Raw genomic sequence first — 27,064 nt, forward strand, 5'->3', positions numbered from 1 at the left:
CGATTAATCGACAACTCATCGATTATGAAAGTAGTCAACAAATATATTGATAATTGATTAACCGTTTAGAGATATTGTTTGGCTTATAATTTTCCAAATCCTCAGAATTTTAGCCTCTCAACAATAAATATTCTCAGATTTCTGTAGTCCCCCATGAAAGCAGACTGATTATTATTCAAAAAAAATATTTTGGGTTTAATTCAAACAAGACATTTGCAAACATCTTAGACTTTGGAAAACAATGAGCAACATTTTTGCCTATTTTCTTGCATGTTACTGAATCATAATCGCTTTCTTTGTGCATTTTCTGCGCTGGCAATTTGAAATAATGTAGTTTTTTAATAAAGGGATGGAAATTAAAATATGTTTTTTTCATCCATTTTTAAAATAATAATTGCATTTGGAACCTTTGACGGAAAAGTTAAGGTTGCGCTGCTTGCAAAGAATGTGAGGTTGTACACTTCGGAATTGATATAGAAAATCAGGAAAATTTGTACAATTCATCCAGCCATCCAATTACTGTAGTGCTTATCAATATAATTTGCAAAACAAAAAAAACACAACAAAACAAAAAAATAAACCTCAAAAGTCTCTTAGTTTGTACTTTCTGGTTCATCCTGGTGTCTTGTGAAACTTTGCTTTCTGATTTTTATTTTAAGACGGGCAGAACATATTTACCTCGCAAGAGTCATAAAACTTTGGCGTTCATACTGTTGTTATACAAGACCTCAAATTCAGTGAACATCAAAAGATTGAACGTACTTGTGTTTTGCCATTTCTTTGGCTTTGGAGAAGAAGACAATAAGATTCTACAATTTGGAAATCAGCAGCAACTCTGGAGAAAAATAGCTTTCAAATATCACAAAGATTTTTTTTTTAAATTTTATTTGGGTGTTGTCCGAGATCTTAATACATTGCGCAAATTGGATAAACGTTTTTTGTTTTTTTCTTCCCCTCTGGCTTTCTGTTTTTTTTTTTGCTTTATTCCGATCATCAATATCAAAAAGTCATGAAAAGCTTAACGAGTCTACTCAGTTCATCTAACATAAAAAAATATATACATCTCTGCATATTTTACTTTTTCTTTGCTTTGTTTCTTTTTTTTTTTAATCCAAAAGGTGGTGTTAAGAGAAAAATAATGCGGTTGTACAGTTTGAAATTCAACAAAAGAAATCTGGAAAATTTCATTCAAAAGTCGCAAAAAACTTTGGAATTCGTACTGATGTTGTGCGAGACTGCCTTTTCTTTGGCTTTCCATTTTCTGTATTTATTCCAAAAGAGGCGTGTTAAGAAGCAGTTGTACAGTTCGGAATTTGGCAGAAAAATATTCGGTGTCATGTGCGTCGTCATTTTAAGGATCAAATGATGAACTCTGCGTGATTTGTCTTTTTTTTTTTTATTTTTTATAAATGTATTATTATTTTTAAGGCTCCAGCACACCCGCGACCCTAGTGAGGAGAAGCGGCTCAGAAAATGGATGGATGGATGTATTTTTATTATTATTTTTAATTCCCCCCAAAAGGAGCCACCTCAACAATAACACAAGGAACAATTTTGAATTTGACCAGCATTTTTGGGAAAAAATCATCAATGCGTTATAAAACTAGTTCAGCAAGCATAAAAGTGTTAATCCAGCTGTTCATCCATTTTCTATACCTGTGCGCTTTTGTTTTTATATTTACTGTTTTTGGGACACTTTTCAGAAGGAAGTAACCTCAACAATCAATCCCATTCCCAAACAACCAAATCAGTGTGCACAGATCCCATCGTAGAAAGTGATTGGATCACGGTCCACCAGTTAATACGGCAGACACACTGAGGCTGCCCGATGACCAACCGAGTGTGAAAGTCTAGTCATGTGCTGGTTTTTCCTCATTAGGCCATTGTTTTTGCATTCGCACCTTCCCAAACGTTCCGTCTATCCTTTACACCATCCTTGTGCTTATGCAATCAACCCTCCACTATTATTTATTCCCCATGCCTATCAATCAATCTCAAAGGAAAAATCTGTCTTAATTGGCTCCAGAGGGCCTGAGGAGGCTTTGTGTCAACGCTGACGAGGGTCCCGATTGGTCTGCGGACTCAGACAGCCAACAGACCCCCTTGTTAGTTAGTCAGGGGTTGGTGGAGGTGCCTTTTGCCCGCTCGTTAGTCCGATGAACTCATTTGCTGAGGAGACGGCTGACAAGGCCTGGTTTGCCGGAGTGTGGGGCTATTTTGCGAGAGGGAATAGAGAGAGAATGGATATTGTAGCAAGTTCCAAAACAGAGAATTCAGTTTAGTGAAGTGCTTTAATGGGGACCCTTTGGATTTCTGTGAGCTTTCTTGACATTTGGCCGTTTTGTACGAGAATGAAGAAAGTTTGTTTTCACACGTAGTTTCATTTTAATTTGTTGTACTACTTAAAATCCCTCAAGATGAAATTTAATTTACACTCTGCTGTACAGTATATATTTACTTACACACCACACTTAATGAACCAAATAACAAATGCAGGCTGCAAGGAGAGCGTGAAAAAGGACATGCAAATAGAACTGCCCCCTCCCCCCCTTTTCTTTTTAGAACCAACATTTAATTATGCACAAAGCAAAAAAACATTACAAAAAATAAAAATTTAAAAGCAAATTGAATGAAAAAGAATAAATACAATAAAATAATCTAAAATATAGTATAATGGGGAATAATTTAAAAAGCAAATAAAGAAAGAATAACTCCTAATAAAAATGCAAATCAAGCAGAAAAGTAAAACTTACCAAGCAAATGAAGCAATATATAGACAGAGAGAAACTTCCTCCAAATTGAAATAAAATAAATCTGAATAAATATTAAAAATGACACAATATGAAATGAAATGATAAAAAAGCAAATGAAGCAAAACAATACAGTGAACTAAAATATATAAAATAATACTACGATTGGCTGGCGACCAGTTCAGGGTGTACCTCGCCTCTCGCCCGAAGATAGCTGGGATTGGCTCCAGCACTTGTGAGGATAAAGCTGTGCAGAAAATGGAAGAATGGATGGATCTAATAAAATATAAATAATGCAAAGTGCAAACAAAGCAAAAACATATGTCAAAAGAACAGAAAAATTAACAAAAATATTAATATAATAGAAAATAATGAAACAAAAACAAATCAAACAAAAAAATAATAAAATAAGAAGGAATACAAACTGTAAGGAAAAAGCAAAAACAAAATAAATATTAATGATCCCATCAAATGAAACGCAAATAAAGTACAATGGTAAAGACAATGATAAAAACTAATAAAGTGGAAAAAAACCTAAAAAACCAAGCAAAAAGGACAGAAAAAGTTACTTCAACATTTTTGTGTAGGTTTAGAATTGCACAATTGGGGTTTCAAATGTTTTGCGTACCTAATTTAACTACACAATAGATGCAAACCAATACAAACTACCACCATAAATATAAAGGTTACTGTTGAATGATCAAAACGGCATTAGTAAAGCTGGCGTCTTTTGGTTAATTGAAAAGCAATTTGGGACCCTCAATGCTGATGAGTCCACAGTTGTTCGTTTTTTTTGTATTGTTTTATGAATTTTCTCTCCGGTCCTCTCACTGTCGCACTCGCCTCTGTTTTGATGTTGATGGATCACCTCTCTTCCTCCTGCTCATTAGTTTCATCACCTTATCTCCCACACAGCACTTGATTCCCCCCAAAAAAAGGTAATGATAAATCCCTCATCCATTATCCTTTAACCGAAGCAGCCATGCGGAAACACTTAATAACAGGCAACAAATTGAACTTCAATCACCTCATTTTTCCACCCCCTCACACATCCTCGAATCGACACAGATGCTCTGACTTATTCCACACTTTTACATATTTGCCTCACATTTATTTGGTCTTTTACACTGTGACAAAAAGAATTGTTGTGCTAGTTGGCACTGTCGTCTTATCAGGCCGAAAACACGCTCCTGGAGCTAGTGTGCTTCTCATCGGTTTTCAAGCTCACCGTTGATAGTTGTTGGTGCTGGTTCTTGCGTCTGTTTCTGCCAGTAGGTGGGCGCTTATGATTCTCTTCAGGGAATGGCATTCATCAGGCACAAGACATTTTCTCAAGATCTGACATTGTGGTATTATTGAGTTATTACATTTTCAGTTTTAATGGGATCGTTCATCTGTCTAGTATACGTGCTTCGCATTTGGTAGCAAGTTTTTGGTGGGTCTCCTCGTGATTGACACGCCCACCAAACCGAGCCAAGTTTCAATTTGCATGACACCATGACATGTTTTCTAAAGGGTTAACACAACTGTAATTTCTCCACTAGGTAGCGCTAACAAGCACTCCTTATTGTACTTTTCATCCTCTTGAAATACCTGAATTTGTTTACTGACAGTTTTTTGACCATAACACTCGAATTCTGGTCCTCACCGGTACCTAAAATAGCAAAATGTGTCACATATTGCGTTACACAAATTCACCTGCTCATGTTTCTTTTTATGTGGAACCTATGCCCAGCTTTGTCTAGGAAAAACTCCCCCATTACTGTTTTTTGTGCTCTTTTCTAAGATTCCACAAGATGCTGCCCAAGGTCAGTCTAAATAGGAAAGTAGTGCAGTATCAAGAAAGTATGTTGAAGTGATGCATCTCGATTGAGAGACAAGCTAAGGAGGAGTAGCTAGGTTTAGCACGGGTTGTACAGCTATAAAGGTTTCTTTGTAGTCGACTATGTGATGATAATCCAGTCGAAGTTGATTAATGGATGACGTCATTGATATTTTTCAGCACAGTACAGCCGGTGTTCCCCAACGTGTTTTTGTGCAACGGGCTGGTGTCACAGTCAACGGACAGGCTGAGAAACAAATAAAAACAAATGATTAAAAATCCAACTCATCATTATGCTAATTGTAATAGTTGTAATTAGTGGGAGTCCTGCGCATGCTTTTGTTCAACAAACTGGGCGGTCGTATCTTGTGTTCAGTGGCGTAGCTCATTGTAAGATGGGACATTTTTGCCAGGCTCCCAAAAAATTAAGAATTTCTCCGTTTAACGTTTTCTATTTCGCTTTGATTGTATTTGAGGGTAGACTTGCTACAGATCAAATTTTTGGTCAAATATTTCCACATGCTTGTAGCATCCATACGGCTGTATAGTATCTGTACACTTACTTCACGATGTTGGTGTGCGTTGTATCACACAATATTGCTGAATACAGTTCTTGTTAGCATACAGTTCTTGTCTGAGCATTATTAGATATAACCGTGAATAGCAGGGGATTACTGTACTGTACATTATCAATAAAATAGCCCAGTCCCAATACAAATTGATTGGGCTGAACCTCATTTTCACAAGCCCTTGTCGAGCGGGAATGTCTACAACCATAAATAGTTTAGATTTTGTCACCATTTTCAAATAGAATGGCGCCTACCAAAAGCTTTAGGAACCATAGTGGTCGTCGACTAGCTACTTTCTAAGGGAGTGCAGATTCATCAGTGTCCCAATGGTAGATTCAACCCACCTTTCTAACAAGATGTTGGGTTGGAAAAAGGGATAGGATAGGAAAGGTGTTAGATTCAAGGCGTCATGCTTTCCATTGAGGGCTAGTTCCACAGCGCCCCCCCCCCCCCACCACACTTTTTTTTTTTTTTTTTTTATGTGTCCCTCTTCATTCTCAAGCCTTTTGGGCGTCTGACAGTGACAAACGACAGCGGCGCAAAAATGAGCAGCAGCCTCAGCAGCAGCCAGGCGCGCAAACAGGTTGAAATAGGCGCACAGACCTGAGCAATCAGGAGCGTTCCTTTGTTTTCTCTCTGTGGCGTGACGCCTTCAAATTGATCTGGTGCTGCAGCCGACCTGAATCCGCAGACGCCATTTCGCTCGGAATGAAACGTCAACAGAAGTGTGCTGTGTACACCGCTGTGGCTTGATTTGTTTTTGACCTTCATTTCATTTTCTTTAAAATGCTCTTTATCATGATTCACAGCCAAAACTGTACCTGTGCAGTATTTTGAATAAGTTATTTATTTTTTTGCCATGTTCGCTCTGATTTGAGTGATCTATTGTACTGTAACTATAATAATCCTCAAAATTGGTTTTGTGACAGTCAAAGAGTTGTTGAAACAAATTTAGCAACATATAACCTCTAATTGTACTTTAACCAACCAAAGATCCACTGGCACCGCAATAATTCACAATAGTGAAAAGGTTTGAATGATTTTTAGGTTGAAGAGTAGATGAAACCAACATCACCTCTAATTGAGCCACTGAGAACTAGAGTGGGCCAACTCCATTTTGGTCATGTTCTAGTTACGTGTAGAAATGAATGGAGAACGGGCATCTTTCAGATGAATTCCGGTCGAAATCAAGGTTTGGTTCCAATGTTTATGCCCTTATTGCACAGTTTTTTTTGAGTTTTTTGTTTTTGTTTTGTAGCTTGGGTGCCTGTGTATTGGCTTGTTAATATGAGTGAATGTTATTTGCCTTCTTATAATTTTATGTAGCTGTAAAGCACTTTGAATAGCCTTGTGTCTGAATTGTGCTCTACAATTAAACTTGCGTGGGCTATTTATCATTCATGAAATATTGATAGATTTGATGGATGCTTGTACTTAAACCACTATTACACTAATCATTTAGTGTCAGCCATTGGGCGGCAGCGACAAAACTTTAAATGACTATTCCGCAAAATGGAATTAGCCCTCTGACTGGCTCAATTGTACTTTAACCAACTTGCATAATGGAGTGCTTGAGAAAAATAAATTGGAGCCCCAGTAATTCACAGAATCTCAGTTTTTGTATTCAATTCTCATCGATTATTATTATTATTTTTTAATTGAAGAGTTGATGAAACAAATTAACCAACATCAACTGTACTAGTACTTTAGCCAATTAGCATCTTGGAGTTCATGGGAAACATCCACTGGCGCTGCAATCATCAAATGATTTTAATACTACATTTGTAATTGAGTTATGACATTTTTGGTTGTAAGATTGATTTCTTTCCGTCAGAGCAGCTATGCTCTAGTTGAGGTTTAATCCTCTTACATGCATGTTGAATAGAAGAATACTTTTTAAACCACATGTTTATAGTTTATGCTGCTGATTTTATCAAAGGGGCCAATCTTGGAATACTTTGTTCATCTGAAACCTTTTCTGTTCATTTAAACCTATCCAATCCGCTTCCACGATTGTCATTAGATCCACAATAGTCCACAAAAATGATTTTAACTCTACAATTAGTAATGATTTATGACATGTTTTGCCCTTATCTTATTTGAATTAATTTACCAATGTTCCTTAGATCAAGTGTATAAGACAAAATCTACAAGATCTATGGTGGGATCCTATTCCTTTATCACTAGTTCCAAAATAATCATAATAATCAATGAATAATTTCTTGGGATTTATTTGTTGTTGTTGTTGATAAAACAAATGTCTGCTCGAGCAACTACAACTGTAATGTAAAAGGTAATGTCTGGTAGGGCGTGCATTGTGCTTGGAGATTAAATCAAGAACTGAACCTTTTTGGGGTATTTTTTTATGCTTCTGAAACCATATCTTGCTTTTTAAACATGACTGATCCACTTCTACCATTCCTATTTATCATTGGATCTGCAATAATTCCAGCATGGACAGTAACCTCCACACCGTGGCCATTTATCCCAGACGTGGTCACATTACGGCGTGGATAGTTTGTCAGGCCGCTTGTCACTTCCTCTGCTTTTTCATCTGCAAGGTAAAAAGACAAAGACCACGGCGGTGGGAGGAGGATGATTTGAGGGGACATAGAGATTGTGTGAGTGTCACACAAGGGTAAAATATGATATTTGTCGGCCTCCGGCAGTGTGGCTTCTATCTGTGCGACTTCATCAGTTGTATGCATCTTCTTGACACCCGTCCTGAGGGCTGTTGGAAGGAGTGCAGCAATCCCCTCTGGAGGGGAAAGGTTACTCGCCAAGCACTCGTTCATCGTGCACCTGAAGGTTTCATTTTGTAGCTTCCTCATTCGGTTACTCAGCAGACTTACAAGAGGCGGTTACCACTCGATGACTCCAATCATTATTGTTCACTTGTTAGTGATTAGCTTCGATGGGACACTTGACTTTTGAAACGCCTGTATGCAACTACAGTGGTCCCTTGTCTTATGAGTGACCCAGCTCATGTGTTTTTTGAGATCTGAGCCGTCACTCGTTTTGCTTTGACCTGCGAGCGAAATATCGAGATACGAGCGAGCTCAGCTCAACTCACTTGACAACAAGCAGCAGTTTGGCAGATAGAGAACCATTCTTAAATAAAGAGGCTAACTGCTTGCTTCAAGCTATTTACTCCAAGCTGAAGTTTGTCAAACTGAACAGTAAACCAAGAGACATTAAACACATAGACTGTCAATATAACAATACTCAGGTTATTCATCAAGCATTCATTCACCGTGCACCCGAAGATTTCATTCCGTAGCCCACTCGTGGTTATTCAGCGTAACGACTACCAAGATGTCATTGCCACTCGAGGTTTCCAAATCATTCAGCCAGCTCATTCGCTTCTTAGCGTTCAGCTTGAAGGTAACTGTTTCTTTTGAAAGGTTCGTGTACAAATAGTTGAATTTCTGAAGTGACTGCCAAAGAAAATACATATCTTCTTCTTTTCATTACTATTTTTCTTGTTTTTTTTTTAAAGCTCATTTAAAAAAAAAAAAAAAAAAATTTGAAATTGTGGGGGGGGGGGGAAAAAAAAAATCTAATTCATTAATTTTGTCTCAGCACATATTTAGAGATCAACGACTGACTCTTCCCATGGAAACAATTGCAACTCGCTTCAGCTGGCTCGGCATTTCGTTTTAGCCGTAATTTTTAAAGGAAACAGGTTCAGGTCAGACGACGACGGGTGTGAGCGTAACAATTTCTGAAGGCCGTCAACATAGCTGACTTGACCCCCTCCATACTGCTGCTAATTCCAGCATTTAGACGCGCTACTCCTCTACTTAGTGCTGCTTTGTTAACAAGGAATTTTTGCTTCAAAAGTGTCTGCAATGTTAAAAAAAAAAAAAAAAAAGAGGCGCTAGCTGTCACAAAGCGCTTCTTCTAGAGACAGTGTTATTATTCATTGGACATATTCAAATGTGCGCTAGTGAGCTGAGCTGTTGAGTTTGAAGGAGCTCATTAGAAGGCCGGCGGAGGGGACCAGCTGAGGACAGCCACCGCTTGGGCCTCGTCTCCGAGGAATACGAGAGACTCACTTCTCTGAAGTCTCTGGAGTTCAATTAAATGTGGATTAGTGGCTGGTCGCCGAGACAGCAGAAGCAGCAGTAGAAGAAGCAGCAGCTCTTCTAGCTGCACCATTAACACTCTCCTCCAGGCAAACACAATATTTATTCGCACGCATACTGATGTGCAAATCAATGTTGTTTTTGGACATAAAACAAAGATCATCAAGATGTTAAAAAGTGCAGCCTTGAGATATGAGTGTCCCAGCTTCAGAGTTTGTTGAGATACTATATGACTATGTCACTAGCTGCTGGATCCAGTTGGTCTCTGCCTTGACCACTTGACCCTGATGCAAGCGAACTGTAACAGCAAGGAACAAAATTCCTTGATTTGCACCAAAATCAGTTTTAAGAGGTTTTCGTTGAACAATATGCAGATTTTTGTGGTTGTAGTTCGCAGTACTGGGAAGGGTTTCCACTATTTTGGTTGAATTATTTCCATGTACCCCACGTTTGCATACCTAATGAATTGTCCCTTGTTCTGACAAAAAGGCTACCCCCCGGCACCAGCCGCAATAAGTCATCTTTCAGCGTCCTAAATAGCCGCCATTTTAGTACTAAAGGAATCTCTTTTTCATGGAGGCTGATCAATAAAAGACATTAATCGTCCTCCTTGGGCTGAAAGGTGAAAAATGAACTGGTGCGACCCCGTCGCTAGCCTCAGGTTGCTGAAGAATATGTTTTATTTCCTTTCTTTGTCCCATTTTAAAGGTGCCTTTTATTCAAATTTCTTCTTCTTTTTTCAGATTTTAGCGTACACGGAAGGTCTTCATGGCAAATGGCTGTTCACAGAGATCCGGGCCATCTTTTCTAGACGTTACCTCCTCCAGAACACCGCCCTGGAGCTCTTCATGGCCAACAGAAGTAAGACTGCAGCATCTCAATCAAATATGATGCAGTGGTACCTTGACTTCCGAGTTTAATTTATCCGTGATCATGCTCATAACTCGCATCACTCCTATTGCAAATTAACTTTCCCTCTTAAAATCAATGGAAATGCTATTAATCTGTTTCAGCCCCCACAACACGCCAACATTTTCTTTGTCAAGTTTTTAATATGAAAAATAGCACTCTATTTTGTACTATATAAAAACATACAGTAATAGCATAAATATAAAGAATGAACAGTTTTTTTTTTTTTTAAATGCATACATTCATATAATACATTTGATGATAAAACAAAAAAGAAGTAAAAGTAAAAATAGTTAATTTTCACAGAGCATTAAAAAAATAGCCCGTGAATATTGTTATATGCTCCGTTTGTGTTGTGCACTGTTTGTATTCAAATATTGTTGTTTAAGTCATTTAAAGGTTTATAAACTACCCCAATGTCGATGCTAGTTTTGCTAGCTCTTTTATGGTGTTTTACATTATGTGTTAGCATTAAGCTATCAGACTTTCCTGGGAAAAGGTTATGTGGTTTGGTTAAATACATAATGTGTAATTCTCTACATTTTATGTTCAGTTTTACAGTAAACTTCCACTGCGAGTGGCAATAAACAGCTTGAAGTAAGTATACTTGGTTCTTTTGTGGACCTGTTCGCTATCTGCTAAACTGTACACGGCACGCTCAGGGAGGGCAGATTAGACATCATCTGCTTCTTTTTAGGAAAAAAAAAAGCTTACTCCGGAAGTAAAATTTATTTTTCCTGCAACACAAAGCAAAAAAAATGACTAAATAAATCCAGCAAACTTGAAACACGTGTATTGGGGTGTTCACAAGCCAAGGTACCCACTGTATTCATTTGAACAGTGGAAACATTTAATAAAGAAGAATATTTGATGAAATCTCGCTGTAGCCGCCGTCATGTTCAACTTCCCTGACGCCGCCACCGTCAAGAAGGTGGTCTACAGTCTTCCCCGCGTGGGCCTCGGCACCAACTTTGGCCTCCCACAGACCAGGTTCGACGTGCACCAATACACCAACTACATTGTTTGCTGGGTATTAAATCAATATTACCTCCACTCTACAAGCACAAATTGGCCACACTATTTTTCATTGTATTTCCATTACAAAGCCACAAGTTTTGCTTGTGTTCTTTTTGCCAATCAGAAGTCAGAAGAAAGTAATTTCCAGAGAAGGCGGAGTAGTAACAATGAGAGAAAAAAGGGGATTTATATGTGTGTACTGATAGAATAGTATCGACTGTTATAGTTTTTATTCTTTTATTCCTATTCAAATTTTATTCCTGTTCAAAATTAAAAAAAAATTATGAACAACTTAAGAATGTGTATATCAAGTTTCTTGTAAACTGACACTCATGCCAAAAAAGGCTGTTTTTTTGTCATGTTTTTTTAAAGCAACACTACTATTAACTATAATTTAAGTAATAGCAATATTGTAAAATAGAAGAAGAAGAATACCTAGTGTTAACTCAATGATTGAAAATGTCCTGTGAGCTGGTAGCATATATTTTTTTTACTTTTCAAATTCTCATTTTTAAACAATGTAGAAATTAATTTATATTGATTGTTTAATCTTTAATCAATTCATATTTTATATAATCACAATAATATGACTAATATTTACATAGTATACTATAATTATATTGTTCATAAGAACAATAGTAATAGTAACCTATTTAAAAATATTTTAATAAAAGCACATTTTAGACACACACACACAAAAAAAATTCAATGCATTTTTTATGTTAACTTTTTTGCACAACAACATATTGTGCAGGAAAGAAGTGCAAGATTTTGAAAACAGAAGTAATTAATACATTCACGCTGTGTAATTATTCAATGAATGAGAGTGCATCGAGTGATGATTGAGTGTGGTCATAGTAGTAGTTGAGTGTGCGTGTGTGTGTGTATGCAGGTGTGTGTGTGTTCAGGTCCATTAATCAGGTTAGTGTGCAGACAGAGCAGGGTCACTTTGCCTCATTGACCTTAGACAGCAGCTCACATAGCCAACAATGCACATTCACATGTACAATATTTGTTACATAATATTCTTTGTCCAACCTTCTGCGTTTTACCACATGCTTAACAGAATGCGAAAATGTATGAACAACAGGGGAAAAGAATAAGCTTTAATATAGTTGATTGCTTGATTATAATATAGAAAAAAAGGCCTTGTGGTGGAATCAAGTTCATATTTTCACTTTTAAGAACCCTAATGACAGTAATCACCAGCCTGACAGTGATTTATTCCATCATTCCCCTTTGTTTTAATTGGATCAGGACTCATTTGTTTTTGTCCCACCACATGAAGTACTGCACACACAGTAGTAGTAGTGTGTGTGTGTGTGTGTGTGTGTGTGTGTGTGTGTGTGTGCATGCATGCAAGTGTTCGCCTTCAGCCCAATTTAATGCATATTTTTCTTCTTAACTAGGAAAGCGCTACATATTTTTCACGTGATGGTAGTTGTGTCGCAAGAGTCAAATAAGAGCCCAAAGCCTGTTTTTTTCTTCTAGATGTGTTTTTTTCTGTAACGTGGAGAAGCTAATATAACTAAAAATCGTAATGTGACTATTCTGTGATGCTATGGAGTGCCGTGAAAAAGTATTGGCCCCCTTCTCAAATTATTATATTTTTGTAGTTTCCCCACTTTAATGCTTAAGATTATCAAACAATTTTAAATATCAGACAAATATAACCTAAGTGAACTTAAAATGCTGTTTTTAAATGGTTATTTCGTTTATTAAGGAAAAAAAACTATTCAGTTACCTGTCCCTGTGTGAAAAGGTAATGGCCACCTTAACCTAATAACTGGTTGGGCCATCCTCAGCAGCAACAACTGAAATCAAGCGTTTTCTATAATTGGCACATCTCTGTGGAGATATTTTGGCCCGCTCTTCCTTAAAGAATTGTTGGAATTTAGCAAAAATGGAGGGTTTTCGAGCATGAAGGGCCTTTTTAAGGTCATGCCACTGCATTTCAATCGGATTCAAGTCTGGACTTTGACGAGGCCACTCCAAAACCTTCGTTTTTTATTTTATTTTATTTTATTTTATTTATTTTTTTAAGCCATTCAGAAGTTGACTTGCTGGTGTGTTTTGGATCATCATCCTTCTGCATAAACCAAATGTGCCTCAGCTTGAGGTCACAAACTGATGGCTGAACATTCTCCTTCAGGATTTTCTGGTAAAGAGCAGAATGCATGGTTCCATGGTTTTAGATCTTTTGTCTGACTTGAGTTTGTCTGGACAGATTCTGTTTAAGTTATTTCTTGATTGAACAGGTCTGGAGGTAATCAGTGATCAGTGAAAATTAACCAAAATTGTGATTAGCCAAAATTAATTCATGATTTAACAAGGGGGGTAATTACTTTACATATTTTGTTCTTTGTTTGTATCAGAATTTGTTGAGCTATGAGACTGCTATTAAGTGCAATAAAAGTGAGCTGAAGAAGAAACCTGAGATTTCTTTGCTCAGGTTGCTGTTTTGCGATATGTTAGCATGTTAACGTTCAACCATCTCAGTTGCCTTCACCACTGTAACATGTCCATTTAGACTGAATTAACATTACAGGTCCCTGTGAGTTGTTAGAATTCTCTGTTAGCGTGCTATTTTCCTTTTCATTCATACAACAACAATTCACTGGTTTTAGGCGTATCTCCCTGGCCACACCAAAGCAGCTTTTCAAGGCCTCCAACATGACTCACCGCTGGCAGCGTCGCGAGATTTCCAACTTCGAGTATCTCATCTTCCTCAACACCATCTCCGGTGAAGGCCCGTGTTTCGGCACGTTCCGGTCCTTCTTTTACCAGTCGTTCCGTCCTCATCTCCCTGTCTTCTGCCAGGCCGGACCTACAACGACCTGAACCAGTACCCTGTCTTCCCCTGGGTCATCACCAACTACGAAGTGGACCAACTTGACTTGACGCTGCCCAGCAACTTTAGAGACCTGTCCAAGGTACGACAAAGCAAATACCAGCTCGTGGTAAGGGGTTTATTACAGGTAGAGTTTTACTTGTATATGAAGATTAATTTTTTAATCACGTTACATTATGTCCACTCTCTATCGAAATGATGATTTTTAGCTGTGTTGATATATTCCGTGTTGTTTATACTGAACAGCTTTTCAAAAAAAGGGAGAGAAAAAAACACCTCCCTTCATCCATTCTTCCATTCTTCCATATATCTCCAGACATGGCATATGTCAAGCTGAAGGTTAAGGTGCCATTGAAAGCTTTACGGATCGACACAAAATTTGGTCGGACATGTCTATCATAACAGGACACACGAAAAGGTTTCAAGGATCCGTGGCCGAGATCGAACAGGAAGTCATCCGTTCTGGTTTGAAGCATCCACTTTGGGGGAAATTCCAGGGCTCTTGCCTTAACAAACTCCCAATAGAGAATTTGCTCAAGTGGTAGACAGGTGTACATGCTTGTTTTTTTTTCTTTTTTCTTTTTTGGTGTCTAATGCGGTTAGAGCATGGCATCAATGTTTGTTGACCAATTCGAAGATTAGCCATACAAATTGAGCCTGGGGGGAAAAAAATCATTGCCAGTTTCACCGAAAGACGTGGACTTGGGTATGTGTTTGTCATAACAGAACACACGAAAAAGTCTCAAGGACCCGTGCCCAGAATTAAACAGGAAAGCTGCCATTTTGGTTTGAAGCAGCCCTTTTATACTTTGACGAACTCCTACTAGGGAATGCGCCCAAATAAGCCCACAGATGGGCAACGCTAAATTGCGGAGCTTTTTTTGGCTTTTTTGGCCTAGCCATCTAAAATGGGGGGGCATCGTGTCAAATTTTTGTGATCATTTCAAGAATTTGCCCTCAAAAAACCCCAGAGAATTAGCCCCCCACCACCAATTTCACTGATCAACACAGAATTGGGTGGACATATCGATCATAACAGGACAGGAATTTGAACAGGCAGTCAGCCATTTTAGTTTGAAGCAGCCATTTTGGGGCAAATTTCAGGGCTTGTTCTTTGACAAATTCCTACTAGGAATTTCAGCTAAATGATTCCCAATCAGAAGCAAGTATACTAGATAGATGGCCACAGACACACTGTATATAAAACATGTCGCACAATACACGTCGTATAACAAACCATATATTAAATACTATCATTCTCTTGCCGGCCTGTCAGGCGCAGTGGACGGGGGCCCCGTCTCTTAGCGCTCGCCACAGTCCTCACTTTCAATCTGCTCCTCCGTGGAGAACTCTCTCTTTATCTACTTCAGCCTTCACTTCACTTACGGGAAGCCGCAAAATTCCTTTATGCGCGTCACGTTACCCGGCACAGGCTTAAATGTGACAAACAACAGCACTGCACAGTACTAGATTGGAGTGGTAATAGATGTGTATACTGGTGTTTTATTCATGCCGTTGACATACATGTTGTATCAGTGTACAATCGCTGGAGCGTGGCAGACTGCAGTGTGTGCAAAAGGCCAACAGAGCTCCCGTGCCCTCAATCAAGCCCCCTCCTCTCCTTCTTTGCACTAGCAATCATAATTGTTCTCTTTTGTCTTGCCGTTGTATTGTTGTTACTTTTCAAAGTTCATCCAGGTCTTGGTTTCTTCTGACTATTACTGCCAACATGGGATTCATAGGATTCTCATTGGTTATACTGAAACACAGACGTATGAAAAGAGAAGAAACTCAGATGTCGCTCAAATCCAATGTGATTTAATGCAAATTGACAACCAGTCCATTCTTCCATTTAGCTGTCTTGCATTCATCCTCCCATCCAGCTGTCTGTCCATCTGTTTATTGTCTATTGGTCCAGACATCCAACCAGCCGTCCATCCAGCTGTCTCTGTCCTGTCCATCCATTCATCTGTCTGTCCATCCATCAGTCTGTCTACTATCATCTATTGATACATCCATTCATCTGCCTCTCTGTCTATCCATTCGTCCATCTTTCCACCCATCTGTCCATCGACTATCATCTATTGATACATCATTCCTCTGCCTCGGTCAGTCCGTCCATCAATCATTTGTTCGTTCGTCCATCCATCCATCCATCCAACCATCTCCATTCATTGCAGAGTCAGAAGCCCGATGTTAAATCAGGTTGTAATACAATTGCACATTTGAATTCATCTAATCACAGCAATGTAAACTGAACATTGAAAATCCCATTGTTACGTATGTTTCTTTCCTGGTTTATAGATGTTTGTTTAGTAAATCTAATAACAATGATAAAATATAGTACAGTGATTCTCGAAGTGTGGCACGCTGACTCAATCTAGTAGTGCGCAAAAGAATCAATGCCTAAGTAGAGTTCAGTTCTCTTGAAGTTTTAAATTCTATGCATTTGCATTTAATGTTTAAGAACTTTTTTTGAAACCTTTATTTTTTTTTTCTATGTGCACTATATTTTAATTGAATCATTAAATGCAGTTTCCCCCCTATATTTAAATGCAGTACTAATGTTCAAACTGCTTTACAGTATGGTGGCTTACAATAATATTAAAAGACCATTTTTTTTAAAAATGAATTCTTTGGCCTACTACGCGACCGTACTACATTTATTTTTGGGACTTGGTCTAAAAAAAAAAAAAATGGATAGCCACTGAAGACACTTAAGACCAGCCTGAGTGCCCTTTTTCTCAGTAGTTCCCCTCACCTCAGCATCTTTCTCAGTCTTCATACGTCACGTCGGCAGCAGTCATGTCCAGAAAACGAATTGTGTGACATGGGCTCCGGCCATGACATTGAGAAGCCAAAGTGGCCTGAACGCGTACGTTGGCGCGTCACACACTGTCATCGTCCGCCGGCGCAAAAGAGGCCACACGCAATTTATGTTCGGCCCGCTGTGACCCCGGGGGGCTTTCTTATCATAAACTCTAACCTCCAGCTGACATCAAACGCCGTCTGCACCCCCACCCCCAAGATAACGTTGTAGTCTCTATAAGCACTCGCTGGAACTGGCTTCATGTGTTTTTTTTCTGGGTTGTTGTTTTATTTATTTATTTTTTTGTGACGACATTGTAACAGGAGTAGCGAGGCGTTATCGAGCCCAGCCTTGTGCTATAACGGACCCCTCGTTGCAGCATAGGCTAATGGCGTATTGATTTTGAACCATGCGTGGCCCATATGTTTATCCCCCAGGCGCCTCCCCTACAACCATTTTCACAGTTGCAACAGCTGCAATATAAATAAACACAAGACCTTTACTGATTTATGGCTTAAATCATTTGGGATGCCCAAATTATCAGCCAGCCGTTTTACTTCATCACTCATTAACTGAAACACAAAGATTGAAATAATAATAATAATTAATAATGTGAAAATTCTTCCCCAGTCCTTCAGAAGAGCCCCCTTGAAAGTGGAAAAGAAACCTCACCGATTAACACCAAATTGAGTGGCCATGTCTATGATAAGAAGACCCATGAAAGAGTCTAAAGAACCCATGTCTGAGATAAATCAGGAAGTCAGCTATTTGGATTTGAAGCAGCCATTTTGGCTGAAAATTCCAGGACTTGTACTTCGACTATTTCCTAGCAGGGAAAGTGCCCAAATGAGCCCCAATTGGAAATCGGTATACTAGACAGATGGATGACGCTGGAGCATAGCATCAAAGTTTGCTGATCGTTTTTAGGATTCACCATATAAAAGGAAACTAATATCTCGCCTTCACAAGGTCCTATCTCGCTCAAACTTGTAATGTATGATGAGAAAAAAATAATATCTTTATATGTTGTTTCCGCTTCATTCTTTCATGGCAAACAGACAGGCGAACTCTTTCTAGAGCGGAACACATAGAAAAAAAAAATTGCGGGGTGAAAATGTATTTAAGAATATTTATAAAATATTAATAATATAAGAATATTTAGGATTCGAGTATTATTGTAAAATTATGTTTATACAATTATGTAATTTAAATGTTTTCACATAGAATATCTTTTGTGACTTAATTATTCAATTAAAATATTGCAAAAAGCAAACTATTTTAATCCTTTATTTCATATTGTCGCTGTTGAGCGGAAATCTGTCTTTCCCTCATTTTCTGTTATTTTTACTCATTACTAACCAATTTAAAATATTCAAAATAGCTTGAAAACCAACTTATTAACGCTCAACTGTCTGAGAAGTGCTGGCCTCAGCATTATGTCACCTTAAGGTTCAAAGTCAATTTAATTTTTAGAAAAAAGCGTAAAAATAGTAAAATGATTGATTGGCATTTTTTTTAGTGTATTAAATTGGCGAATGAACATGAATTTGGGTAGGTGCTGTGGTGTGTTAGTGCACTTCGTTATATGATAGCAGTATGAGGTCCGTGGGCCACAAAATTGCCCCTGTGCTGCATTTTGGACACCACTGGAAATCGTTGTTTTTTTGGTTTTTTTTTTCTTTTAATTACTTGAGCTAATTCTTTGCAGATTAATCTGAGAAGAATTTGCAGATGTTTATCTCATTAAGGCTCCAGCATGTTAGCATCCGTTTGCTAGCGCTCTGGTCTAATTAGAAGTGTGCTATTGGCTCGTTTATCTGAACTTCTCGTCTTGGTCATGGTGACATATTGAGCCAATTTGTAGCTTGCGGAATGTGTTCTCCGCCCATCGCGAAGCACTTCGCTTGCTGTACGTACTGTAACCGCTGCACCAGAGCCCACGCCCCCCGCCCCCGCTATAATTTACGGCATTAACGACATCGGGCCGGCCTGTGCACATGCAGTCGTGCGATGTCACCGTGGCACTTTCACTATTTTTTATTTTATATGCCTCCTTCAAGCCTTTTCTTTTTTTAATGAGTCTGCTGTTATTAGGGTTATAAATCAGAGCAATGGCTGTGATGTATAATTCACCATGTGTACTCACCCCTTACCCCGGCGGACCCCCACCCCCGAGGAAGCCACAGTGTATCACTGTCAACTCGGAGCTGCAGAGCACTGGCGTGGCACTCTGTAAATCCACACAAACACACACACTCAGACCCATTTTATATCAATTTGTATTGTTGCCTGTATTGAACAGTCGCTATACAAATATCCTTTACTGTTGTTGTCTGATCAAAAAGTAGTTAATAGGAATGTGAATCGCAGAGTAACTCACAATACAGTACTATAACGATATGTAAAAGTATACTTTTCTCCTTATAATGTTACCGTAAAAATATAGTCTGATGAAAACTGTTATGTCAAGTTAGCATTTTTATTTTATTTTTTCTCTTCTCATTGACAGTGATGATGGCATAGTTGGTCTCTATCAGACAGCAACTACATCGATATTTGACGCTGGTGTATCGATACTGTATTGGAACAATACGACAATATATCGCAAGATTGACATTTGGTCCCACCCCTAGTATATGAATCTGTAAGGAAGACGACGTTTTTATTTTAACGAGCAAAGCAACCCGAAATATTTCTTTTTCAGATAAATAGAAACAAACTCATAAAATTTGGAGATACATGTTTTTCAATGGACTGCGGGACATGCAGTGTTGACAGAGCTTATCAATGACATACGTGGCTTTTATCAAACAGTCACAAAATTGTTTGATGCTCGTGTATCGACACTGTATCGCAAACCAACGGAGATACGATGCACCGCAATATCAATATTGTCCCACCCCTGGTATTTCAATCAACGCTGTTTAATGAAGAACATTCCAACTTTGTTGTTGTTTTACTCTTTATCCCCCCCTCCCCTCCCCCACCAAAAAAACAAAAACTGGGAAAAAAACATTTCATTGCTGTCAGATGAAAATCAAGTATGTCAATGTCCCCCACGTATTGTCAACACTGCATATTCTCCTTGTCCAATGAAAAACATGTATCTCCAAATTATTTTTTAATCAGAAAAACAATATTTTTCGTCTTTTGGAGAAATTGGAAAATCATTTAGACATGCATGTTTTTTTTATTTTTTATTGAACGACTATCTATATCTAAAAAAAAAAAAAAAAAAAAAAAAGCTTGCTCCTGAAAAAACTGTTGATCGGACGTGTTAGCCTTTTTGGGGGGTTTGTATGGTAAAATGATGAAAGAAAAGTAAATTTTTGTATTCAGACATTAAATTTGCTTAATTTCTTTTTAAGCTAAATGTGGGAGTTGTTGTGAGATGTTTCTCATAGATATTGTATTGTGCTTTGGAAAGAAAGCAATCTTGTCATCAATGCTGAAAAACTAATTATGTTTCCTTTATGTGTCGTGATATTCTCACAGTTAAAATGTAGCCGTATCTTGAGTGACTCTGCGACACACTTTTACCAAACATCACACACACCAACACAGACAAGCATGCCCCATTACACCCACACACAACAGTAGCCGAAGCGCAAATCAATACTCCAGGTCCGACACGAGTCTACCAGTGACAGGCGGCCTATGATATGAAAGAGATGCCATTGATCCACACCCCACTAGGCCTTCATCCTCAAAAGGCCATCATTCCATTAGCATTGATCCGCTATGTTTGAGTGTGTGTGATGGATTAAGGGCGGGCTAAGAGAATGAGGCCCAGCCAACAGAGGACTAATAAAAATCGAAGTGTCCTGAAAGGGATTTCTATAAATGAGGATTTAAATAACAGCCACCAGACAAAGGGCTGATGCTTATTCTGAGACTGATGGCAAATTAATACGACTTTATCATTTTTTTCTGCACTATACTGGGTTATTCAAGTCCTATTATTGAGATATTAATACAAATACAAAGTAGACTAATATTGAAATCCCTCCGCAGCCCATCGGTGCGCTGAACCCCAAGCGGGCCGCCTTCTTTTTCGACCGCTACGATTCGTGGGACGACGACCAGGTGCCAAAGTTCCACTATGGCACGCATTACTCCACCTCCGGCTTCACCCTCATGTGGCTACTTCGCATGGTAAGTGCACCTGACATACAGGAGTTTATCAATTGGTCATGTAGTGCCCTTCAATAACGTGAGTCATGAACCGCATATACAGTAGTACTTGAACTTACAACGGACCCAACCTTCAAGTTTGTTGCTCTTTCTGGTGTGCCTGCCTTGGCCACGTGGGGGCAGTATGACAAAGACAGATGGATATGCTGTTCATTGCGACGTCTTAACACAGCTCAATAGTATGGCACTAATATTAGTTATTTGCAGAGGATAAAGAATATGACTGAGTACTGTTATGTTATATATTATGTACGGTTATATTTTGTGTGTTGCTGCACTGATTGTAATCAATCCGTTGCTTATAGGGTTAGCTTCGCAACATAGATGCCAGTTAGTGTTGGCATTAAGCTAGCGGACTGAAAGGCTAAACTTGTTCTAAATACACGTGTAATTCTCTTTAGTTTGACAGTAAACTTCAAGTGAGAGTGGCACTAAACAGCTTGAAGCCTCTTTTTGATGAAATGTTCACTCTTTGCCAAAGTGCTGCTTTAATGTGAAGTGAGTTGAGCTCACTCTCACCATACACCGCTTGTTTTTCAAGTCTGCGCTTGCAATTCAAAGCAAAAAATCGACTGGGCGACTCGTATCGCGAAAAACTTGTAAGCCGAGTCACTTGTATCTAAAGGGGACCGCTACATATCCAAATTTAGTCGTTTTTAAAAACATCCAAAACCCAGGAAAACGTTTTTTTTTTTCGGATTAAAACATGACATGTCACTACCTAATGTGAACATCATGTTTGTCCAAACGTTTGTGAGTTTTGAAACATTTATTTATTTTAAAAATTCCCATTTTGTCACGACCCAAAGAAAAGCATGTGTCTGAAGACTATCATGACCAATAACTCTATGATAGAACCTATGTGATAAATAATGAATTGCTTGCATATTGTTTCTCAATTATTTTTATGCCTTTATACATTGTCGCCAAATGCCACTAGCCTCAAAGACCACGACGCTGGTTGTGATTAGTTTTTAAGAGAGTCACTGCACACTGCAATATTGTGTCTGTTGAGTGGATACCATCAATCTGGCCACACTGCCCTCCAGGGATCGGAAGGTTCCTAAGTTGTTTGTTTTTTTTTTTTTTTTGGCTCCCTCCACTTTGTATGTTATTGCGCCACTAGCTCACCATTGTCAGTGAGTCCCAGTAGAGCTGCAGCATTGATCCACGAGCATCATTAGCAGGCTTATGCCTAGGCCGCTCTACCACATAAGCCTCATGTTAAAACCCTCCAATGCCTATTAATGTCTCACAGGTGACCCTCTTATACATTGTATAAATGACATGTTAGTATTATAGTGGTTGACGGTGGTCGCGTTCAGGTATATGGCGGGCGTTTCACTTGGGGGTTGGGCCACAGAGACCGCGATTGATCTGTCCTAACAAGATTATACATGATTAGAAATGCATCAGCAGCATGACTTTATTGGCTTTCGTGGCTCACTGGGATTGCTTTTTTTTTCTTTTTCTCCCACAATGTTTGTTACAGGCCTGGATACATTTAGAAGAGGGCCGATTGCCTCATTGCATTGGCAACATTGTAATTACATAACAATTTAAAATTGTAATGATGAAGTGGTCATGTGACGGGTCCGCAAAAGAGAGTTTTTTTTTTTGCTTTCTTTTCTTTTTGGTCTTCGCTTCATCTATTCGAGCAGGACTAAGACTAGTGTCGAAATTATCTGTTGAGATGATACATGGCATTGAGTCAAAGAGGGAGCGAGCGATAGCCTCCTGAAATTTAACCACAATTAGCATCTGGTGGAAATCTAATGAGACCTTTTTTTTGTCTGCTAACGTGTAGTCAACAAGCAGGAAATCAAAGGTGATTCGGAAGTTGTCTGATCCGAGAATTTTGTGGAAATGTTCGAAGTCCTCCCAGAAAGAGATCTATGTCAAAATCAGGAATTAAAACAATTCTTTATGTGCTTTTAAAAAAAAAATGCAGTATTTGGTGAAAATGGAATTTGTTCCTTCATTGTCATAATTAGGGCTTGAGCGATTAATGGGCCGCCTGAGTCATCGGCCAATATTAGCCGTTTTACATTTTTTGCTGATTTTTTTTTCACACATTAACACATAACAGCATAAGACAAAGATAATGACATTTAAACAAATGTAAAAAAAATGTAAAAAGAATCGCCAGAAATCGGGGGGAAAAAAAATCTGCCAATTTTTGGTCGAGTTTTCTTTCTGTTCTAGAGTTAAATATTAAAGGACAAAATATTGTAAAACAGTCAAATGTTCTGACTATAATTCATATATTTATTGTTGTAAGTGTTAAGGAATGCAAAATAAGTTACTTTATTCACATATTCTTTTTAATTAATCGGCCAATTAATTGGTTATTGGTATTGTACTGTGCGAAATATCAGAATCTGCCTAAAAAAAAAAAAAAATCGATTTTGGTCGGGCCTTTGTCATGATAACGTATATGGTTATTTTTCGTGTCAATCTTCATTTGAACCTGGGATAGTATAGAAAATATCTAGAGTATAGGAAATAACCTGAAAGTTCTGCAACTTTAGTACGTTATTGTAGTTTAGCTGTTCTTGGTACAAAGCAGGTACTCTGATCCCTGATCCAGACTCTTTTTGTAATCCACAGGAGCCCTTTACCACGTTCTTCCTAAACTTCCAAGGAGGCAAGTTTGACCACGCCGACCGCACATTCTCGTCGGTGTCCCGCGCATGGAGGAACTGCCAGAGAGACACATCAGATGTCAAGGTACAGTTAAAAAAAAAAAAAAAAAAAGGAAATATGGAGTGGCAAAATAATGACAAGAGCAAAATCACTCAGTGTTGCAAATTTAGCCACTTTTTCGAGCCCTCTGGTGACTTTTTTTTTTTTTTTTTTTTTTAAAGCAAGAAAAGCCTTTGATGAAAAGCCTTGCGTAATATCCTCCATGGAATGACACCAGTTATTGTTTGACAATATCAATATTTTCAATTAGTAAATATACCACAAATTTTGATCCCAAAACATTTCAATATCATTTCATCTTACATTACCCTTCTAATAAATGACTTACTGAGGATTTATTTAAATAGTGAACCGTGAATATATGGAAGATGAAGAAAAGCAAAGAAAAAGTGAATTAAAAATAATCCTTTGATTTTGGCCTCTTGCATTATGCCCTCAATGGAACAGCGTCTGTTCATCTTTTGGAATACATAAAAAGAAAAAGCCAAACAACACAAGTAATTTGATGCGTGCTGAATTCAGGTCTCATGAGGTACGCCAGCGCCGACGTTTTTGAGCATATTCTTCCCCCCATAGTGTGATACGATTCATAACTGTAGGAGCTGAGGGACGTTCCACTGAATACTATGAACAACCCCATGGAATATTCCTATAGACAAGGAAGAGCTGCAACGGAAAAGAGTAATAGCGATGGCCAGTCACTAGCAATTACTGTCCCGTGGCAATGAAAGCTTCCCGGTCTTGTGATCAAAGCAAAAGACTAATCCTCATCTGTCTCCCATTCAGCCGGGCTAGAACCTGGACTTCAGTTTTACCCACCGCCCCCTCCCAAAAACTCTGCAGCACTGTTGGATTTGCCCCTCAAAACAGTCCGGGTCGCCCTCGCACACTTTTAACTGCTCCACTAAAACATTTACAGTCCGACATTCTATGTCAAAGCAGCGTTTCCAGCTCAGGGTCTCTTGGCACCGGGTCACTGAATTGGGGGTCTGGTGGGGTAGGGGGGTAGCGGTGGTGTCGAGGGGTTTTGACGCTTGATTGCGCTCGAGTGTCACCCCCCCTTCCTCCCTTAGCCCCCGCAATAAAACATGTGGCTCGCGTTACAGCGTAGTTGGTTGGCGCTTGATTGCGAAAGCGGCCGTTTTGCTCCCTCCGTCCAGACCCGTCAAGGTGGATCAGACCGGGAGGGCTCAAAGTCACATCAAAACAACAACCAAATATGGACCTTATCATGACGTTGGCGTATCATCCAATCAAAATCAATTATCTCCAAATTGTTTTTTTCTTTTATGTGAAACCCGAAAAAAAATATTTTTTGCTGTTTTTAGAATGAAAACAACAAAAATGGGCAAACCGTGTCTGTACAATGGGGGAAAAAAATCTGTCCTGAAATCTGATTTTTTTTTTTAAATCAGTTAAAAATCATCAACAACAACGTAATTTTCAATATTATCACCAATAAAGATCTTGTATCTCCAATTGTTTTCCCCTTCTTATCCAGTCTACTGTATATATATATATATATATATATATATATATATATATATATATATATATATTTATCTTTTACTGAAAAACAAAAGAAGAAAAAGAGAAAAAAAACTGTCGTATCATTATTGTCCAATAACTACAAATTATGAGATCATGTATCTCCAGTAGCTCTTCTTTTTATCCCAGATTAAAAAAAATGTAAATAAAAATGCAAAACCATCTATGTCCAGTGATTAATTTGTAATGGCAAATTTTGTGATATTTTATTTTGTATTTTATTCCATTTATTTTTAGCATTTTTATTTTTGTGTGAAAGTGGTACCAGAAATATTGCTACATTTTTACAGAACATTTTAATCAATCCAACATGTAAAGAAAATCAGTATGAATCTCCTCATAATTTTTCTTTTTTTTTTCATTTTATCTAAAAGCTGAAAAAAATACTTTTGTTATTTTTCGGTTAAAAAGAAAAAAAACATCATAATATGCTAACTCGTCATTGCCCAATAAAAATCATCTCCAATTTATCCTGGATTGAACCAAAAGGACTAAACTTCACCTTAAAACAAGGAACTCAAGACAGCAACACTTTTTTCCTTTTTTTTTTTTTTTTTGCATATATTTTCAATACACGTCCGTCGACTTTTTCCACTCGGACGCATGCATTCACTCCGGATGCAAAAGCGGAATTAGCGAAGAGACGTTTCAATTTAGCATGCCAAGTATACCATTTAGCTTTAGCATTAGAGCCATTCATGGAAGCCTGCCGTCCTTGCCAGAGGGCAAAAAGCCCCAGTGTGTTATTTTTTTCTTTTAAAAAAATAAAAAGAAGTCCGGGTGATAATAGGCTACAACACCCACATTCAATGTGTCTCTAGCCTGGGTGACGCTAGCATGACCCTTCAATCCCTTGACCCCTAGCTTCAGCCTAGAGGCATCAGAGAAACCTGCAGAGGTTAGAGGTAGCAACAGTGGAAGTGTAGCAGGGTGGGGGTGAGTTTGGGGCAGTGACCCATGACAGGACAGGATTGGGGATCAGAGGGGCTGGCCTCTGACCAGGCCGAGGCAAGGGGCCACTGCACATAATGCTGTATGCGAGGCAGCTTTGAATGTAGCCCTCCAAGTTTTGCGGTTCTGTGTGTATTTTGTCAGTAGTGTAGTGTGAGTGTGTGCTTTTACAGCAACCGGTGAACCCCCACGAGCTGCGGGTCTCGTTAAGAGCGGGGACCTTTTTTAGTTGGAGACCGTCTTTTTTTTTTTTTTTTTTTTTGCACAGTGAAGACATTTCACCAGTGAGAAGAAGTGCCGTGTTGTTTTTCGAGCCCTTATGTTCCCTTATGTTTCATTTTGATGAGCTCTTTGCACCACATTGACATTTGTTTTGTTGCCTAGAAATCTTCTTGCCCCTTTTATACACTCCTCTCCAAAAGTATCGGAACTATGAGGTCTCTTCCTTTATTTTGTTGTAGAATGAAAACATTTGGACTAATATAAGACAAGTAATGTCTGGATCACACTACAAGACAAATTTGGTCTTTCCGATTATACTATGTCAGACTACTGGCATAAAATCTTGCCATATCTTGGGCAGACAGTGGCAACACTACATGACATGTATTCCGATACCACCTTTTACAATCAGTGGGCTTTATCTTGTCAAATCAAACACTGTCGAAGAGGCGGAACCAGAAAACATGGCACCGGTCAACTTGACCGGATACACTCGTTACCATGGCGACAACAACAACACGCCACGATGTTTTGTGGGGCGGGGGGTGTGGTGGTCGTCACCGGTGCTCGGGAGACGACGTTCTTTCAAGGATTGCCTGATGTATGTTCACATACTTTAATTACGATA

General features: G+C 38.6%; 1 protein-coding gene across 1 annotated transcript in view; it reads left to right on the forward strand.

The window, feature by feature from the left end:
• Positions 1-27,064, forward strand: part of lrba (LPS-responsive vesicle trafficking, beach and anchor containing) — a 272,786-nt gene that overhangs the window by 178,973 nt on the left and 66,749 nt on the right. Inside the window, 6 exon segments of the mRNA XM_061678832.1 lie at positions 9,973-10,090; positions 11,026-11,128; positions 13,783-13,898; positions 13,976-14,088; positions 20,830-20,970; positions 23,620-23,739. Of these exon segments, the coding sequence (XP_061534816.1) occupies positions 9,973-10,090; positions 11,026-11,128; positions 13,783-13,898; positions 13,976-14,088; positions 20,830-20,970; positions 23,620-23,739 (711 nt within the window).

The sequence above is a fragment of the Phycodurus eques genome, chromosome 6 (genome assembly GCF_024500275.1).
Source record: "Phycodurus eques isolate BA_2022a chromosome 6, UOR_Pequ_1.1, whole genome shotgun sequence".
Taxonomy (NCBI): Eukaryota; Metazoa; Chordata; class Actinopteri; order Syngnathiformes; family Syngnathidae; genus Phycodurus; species Phycodurus eques.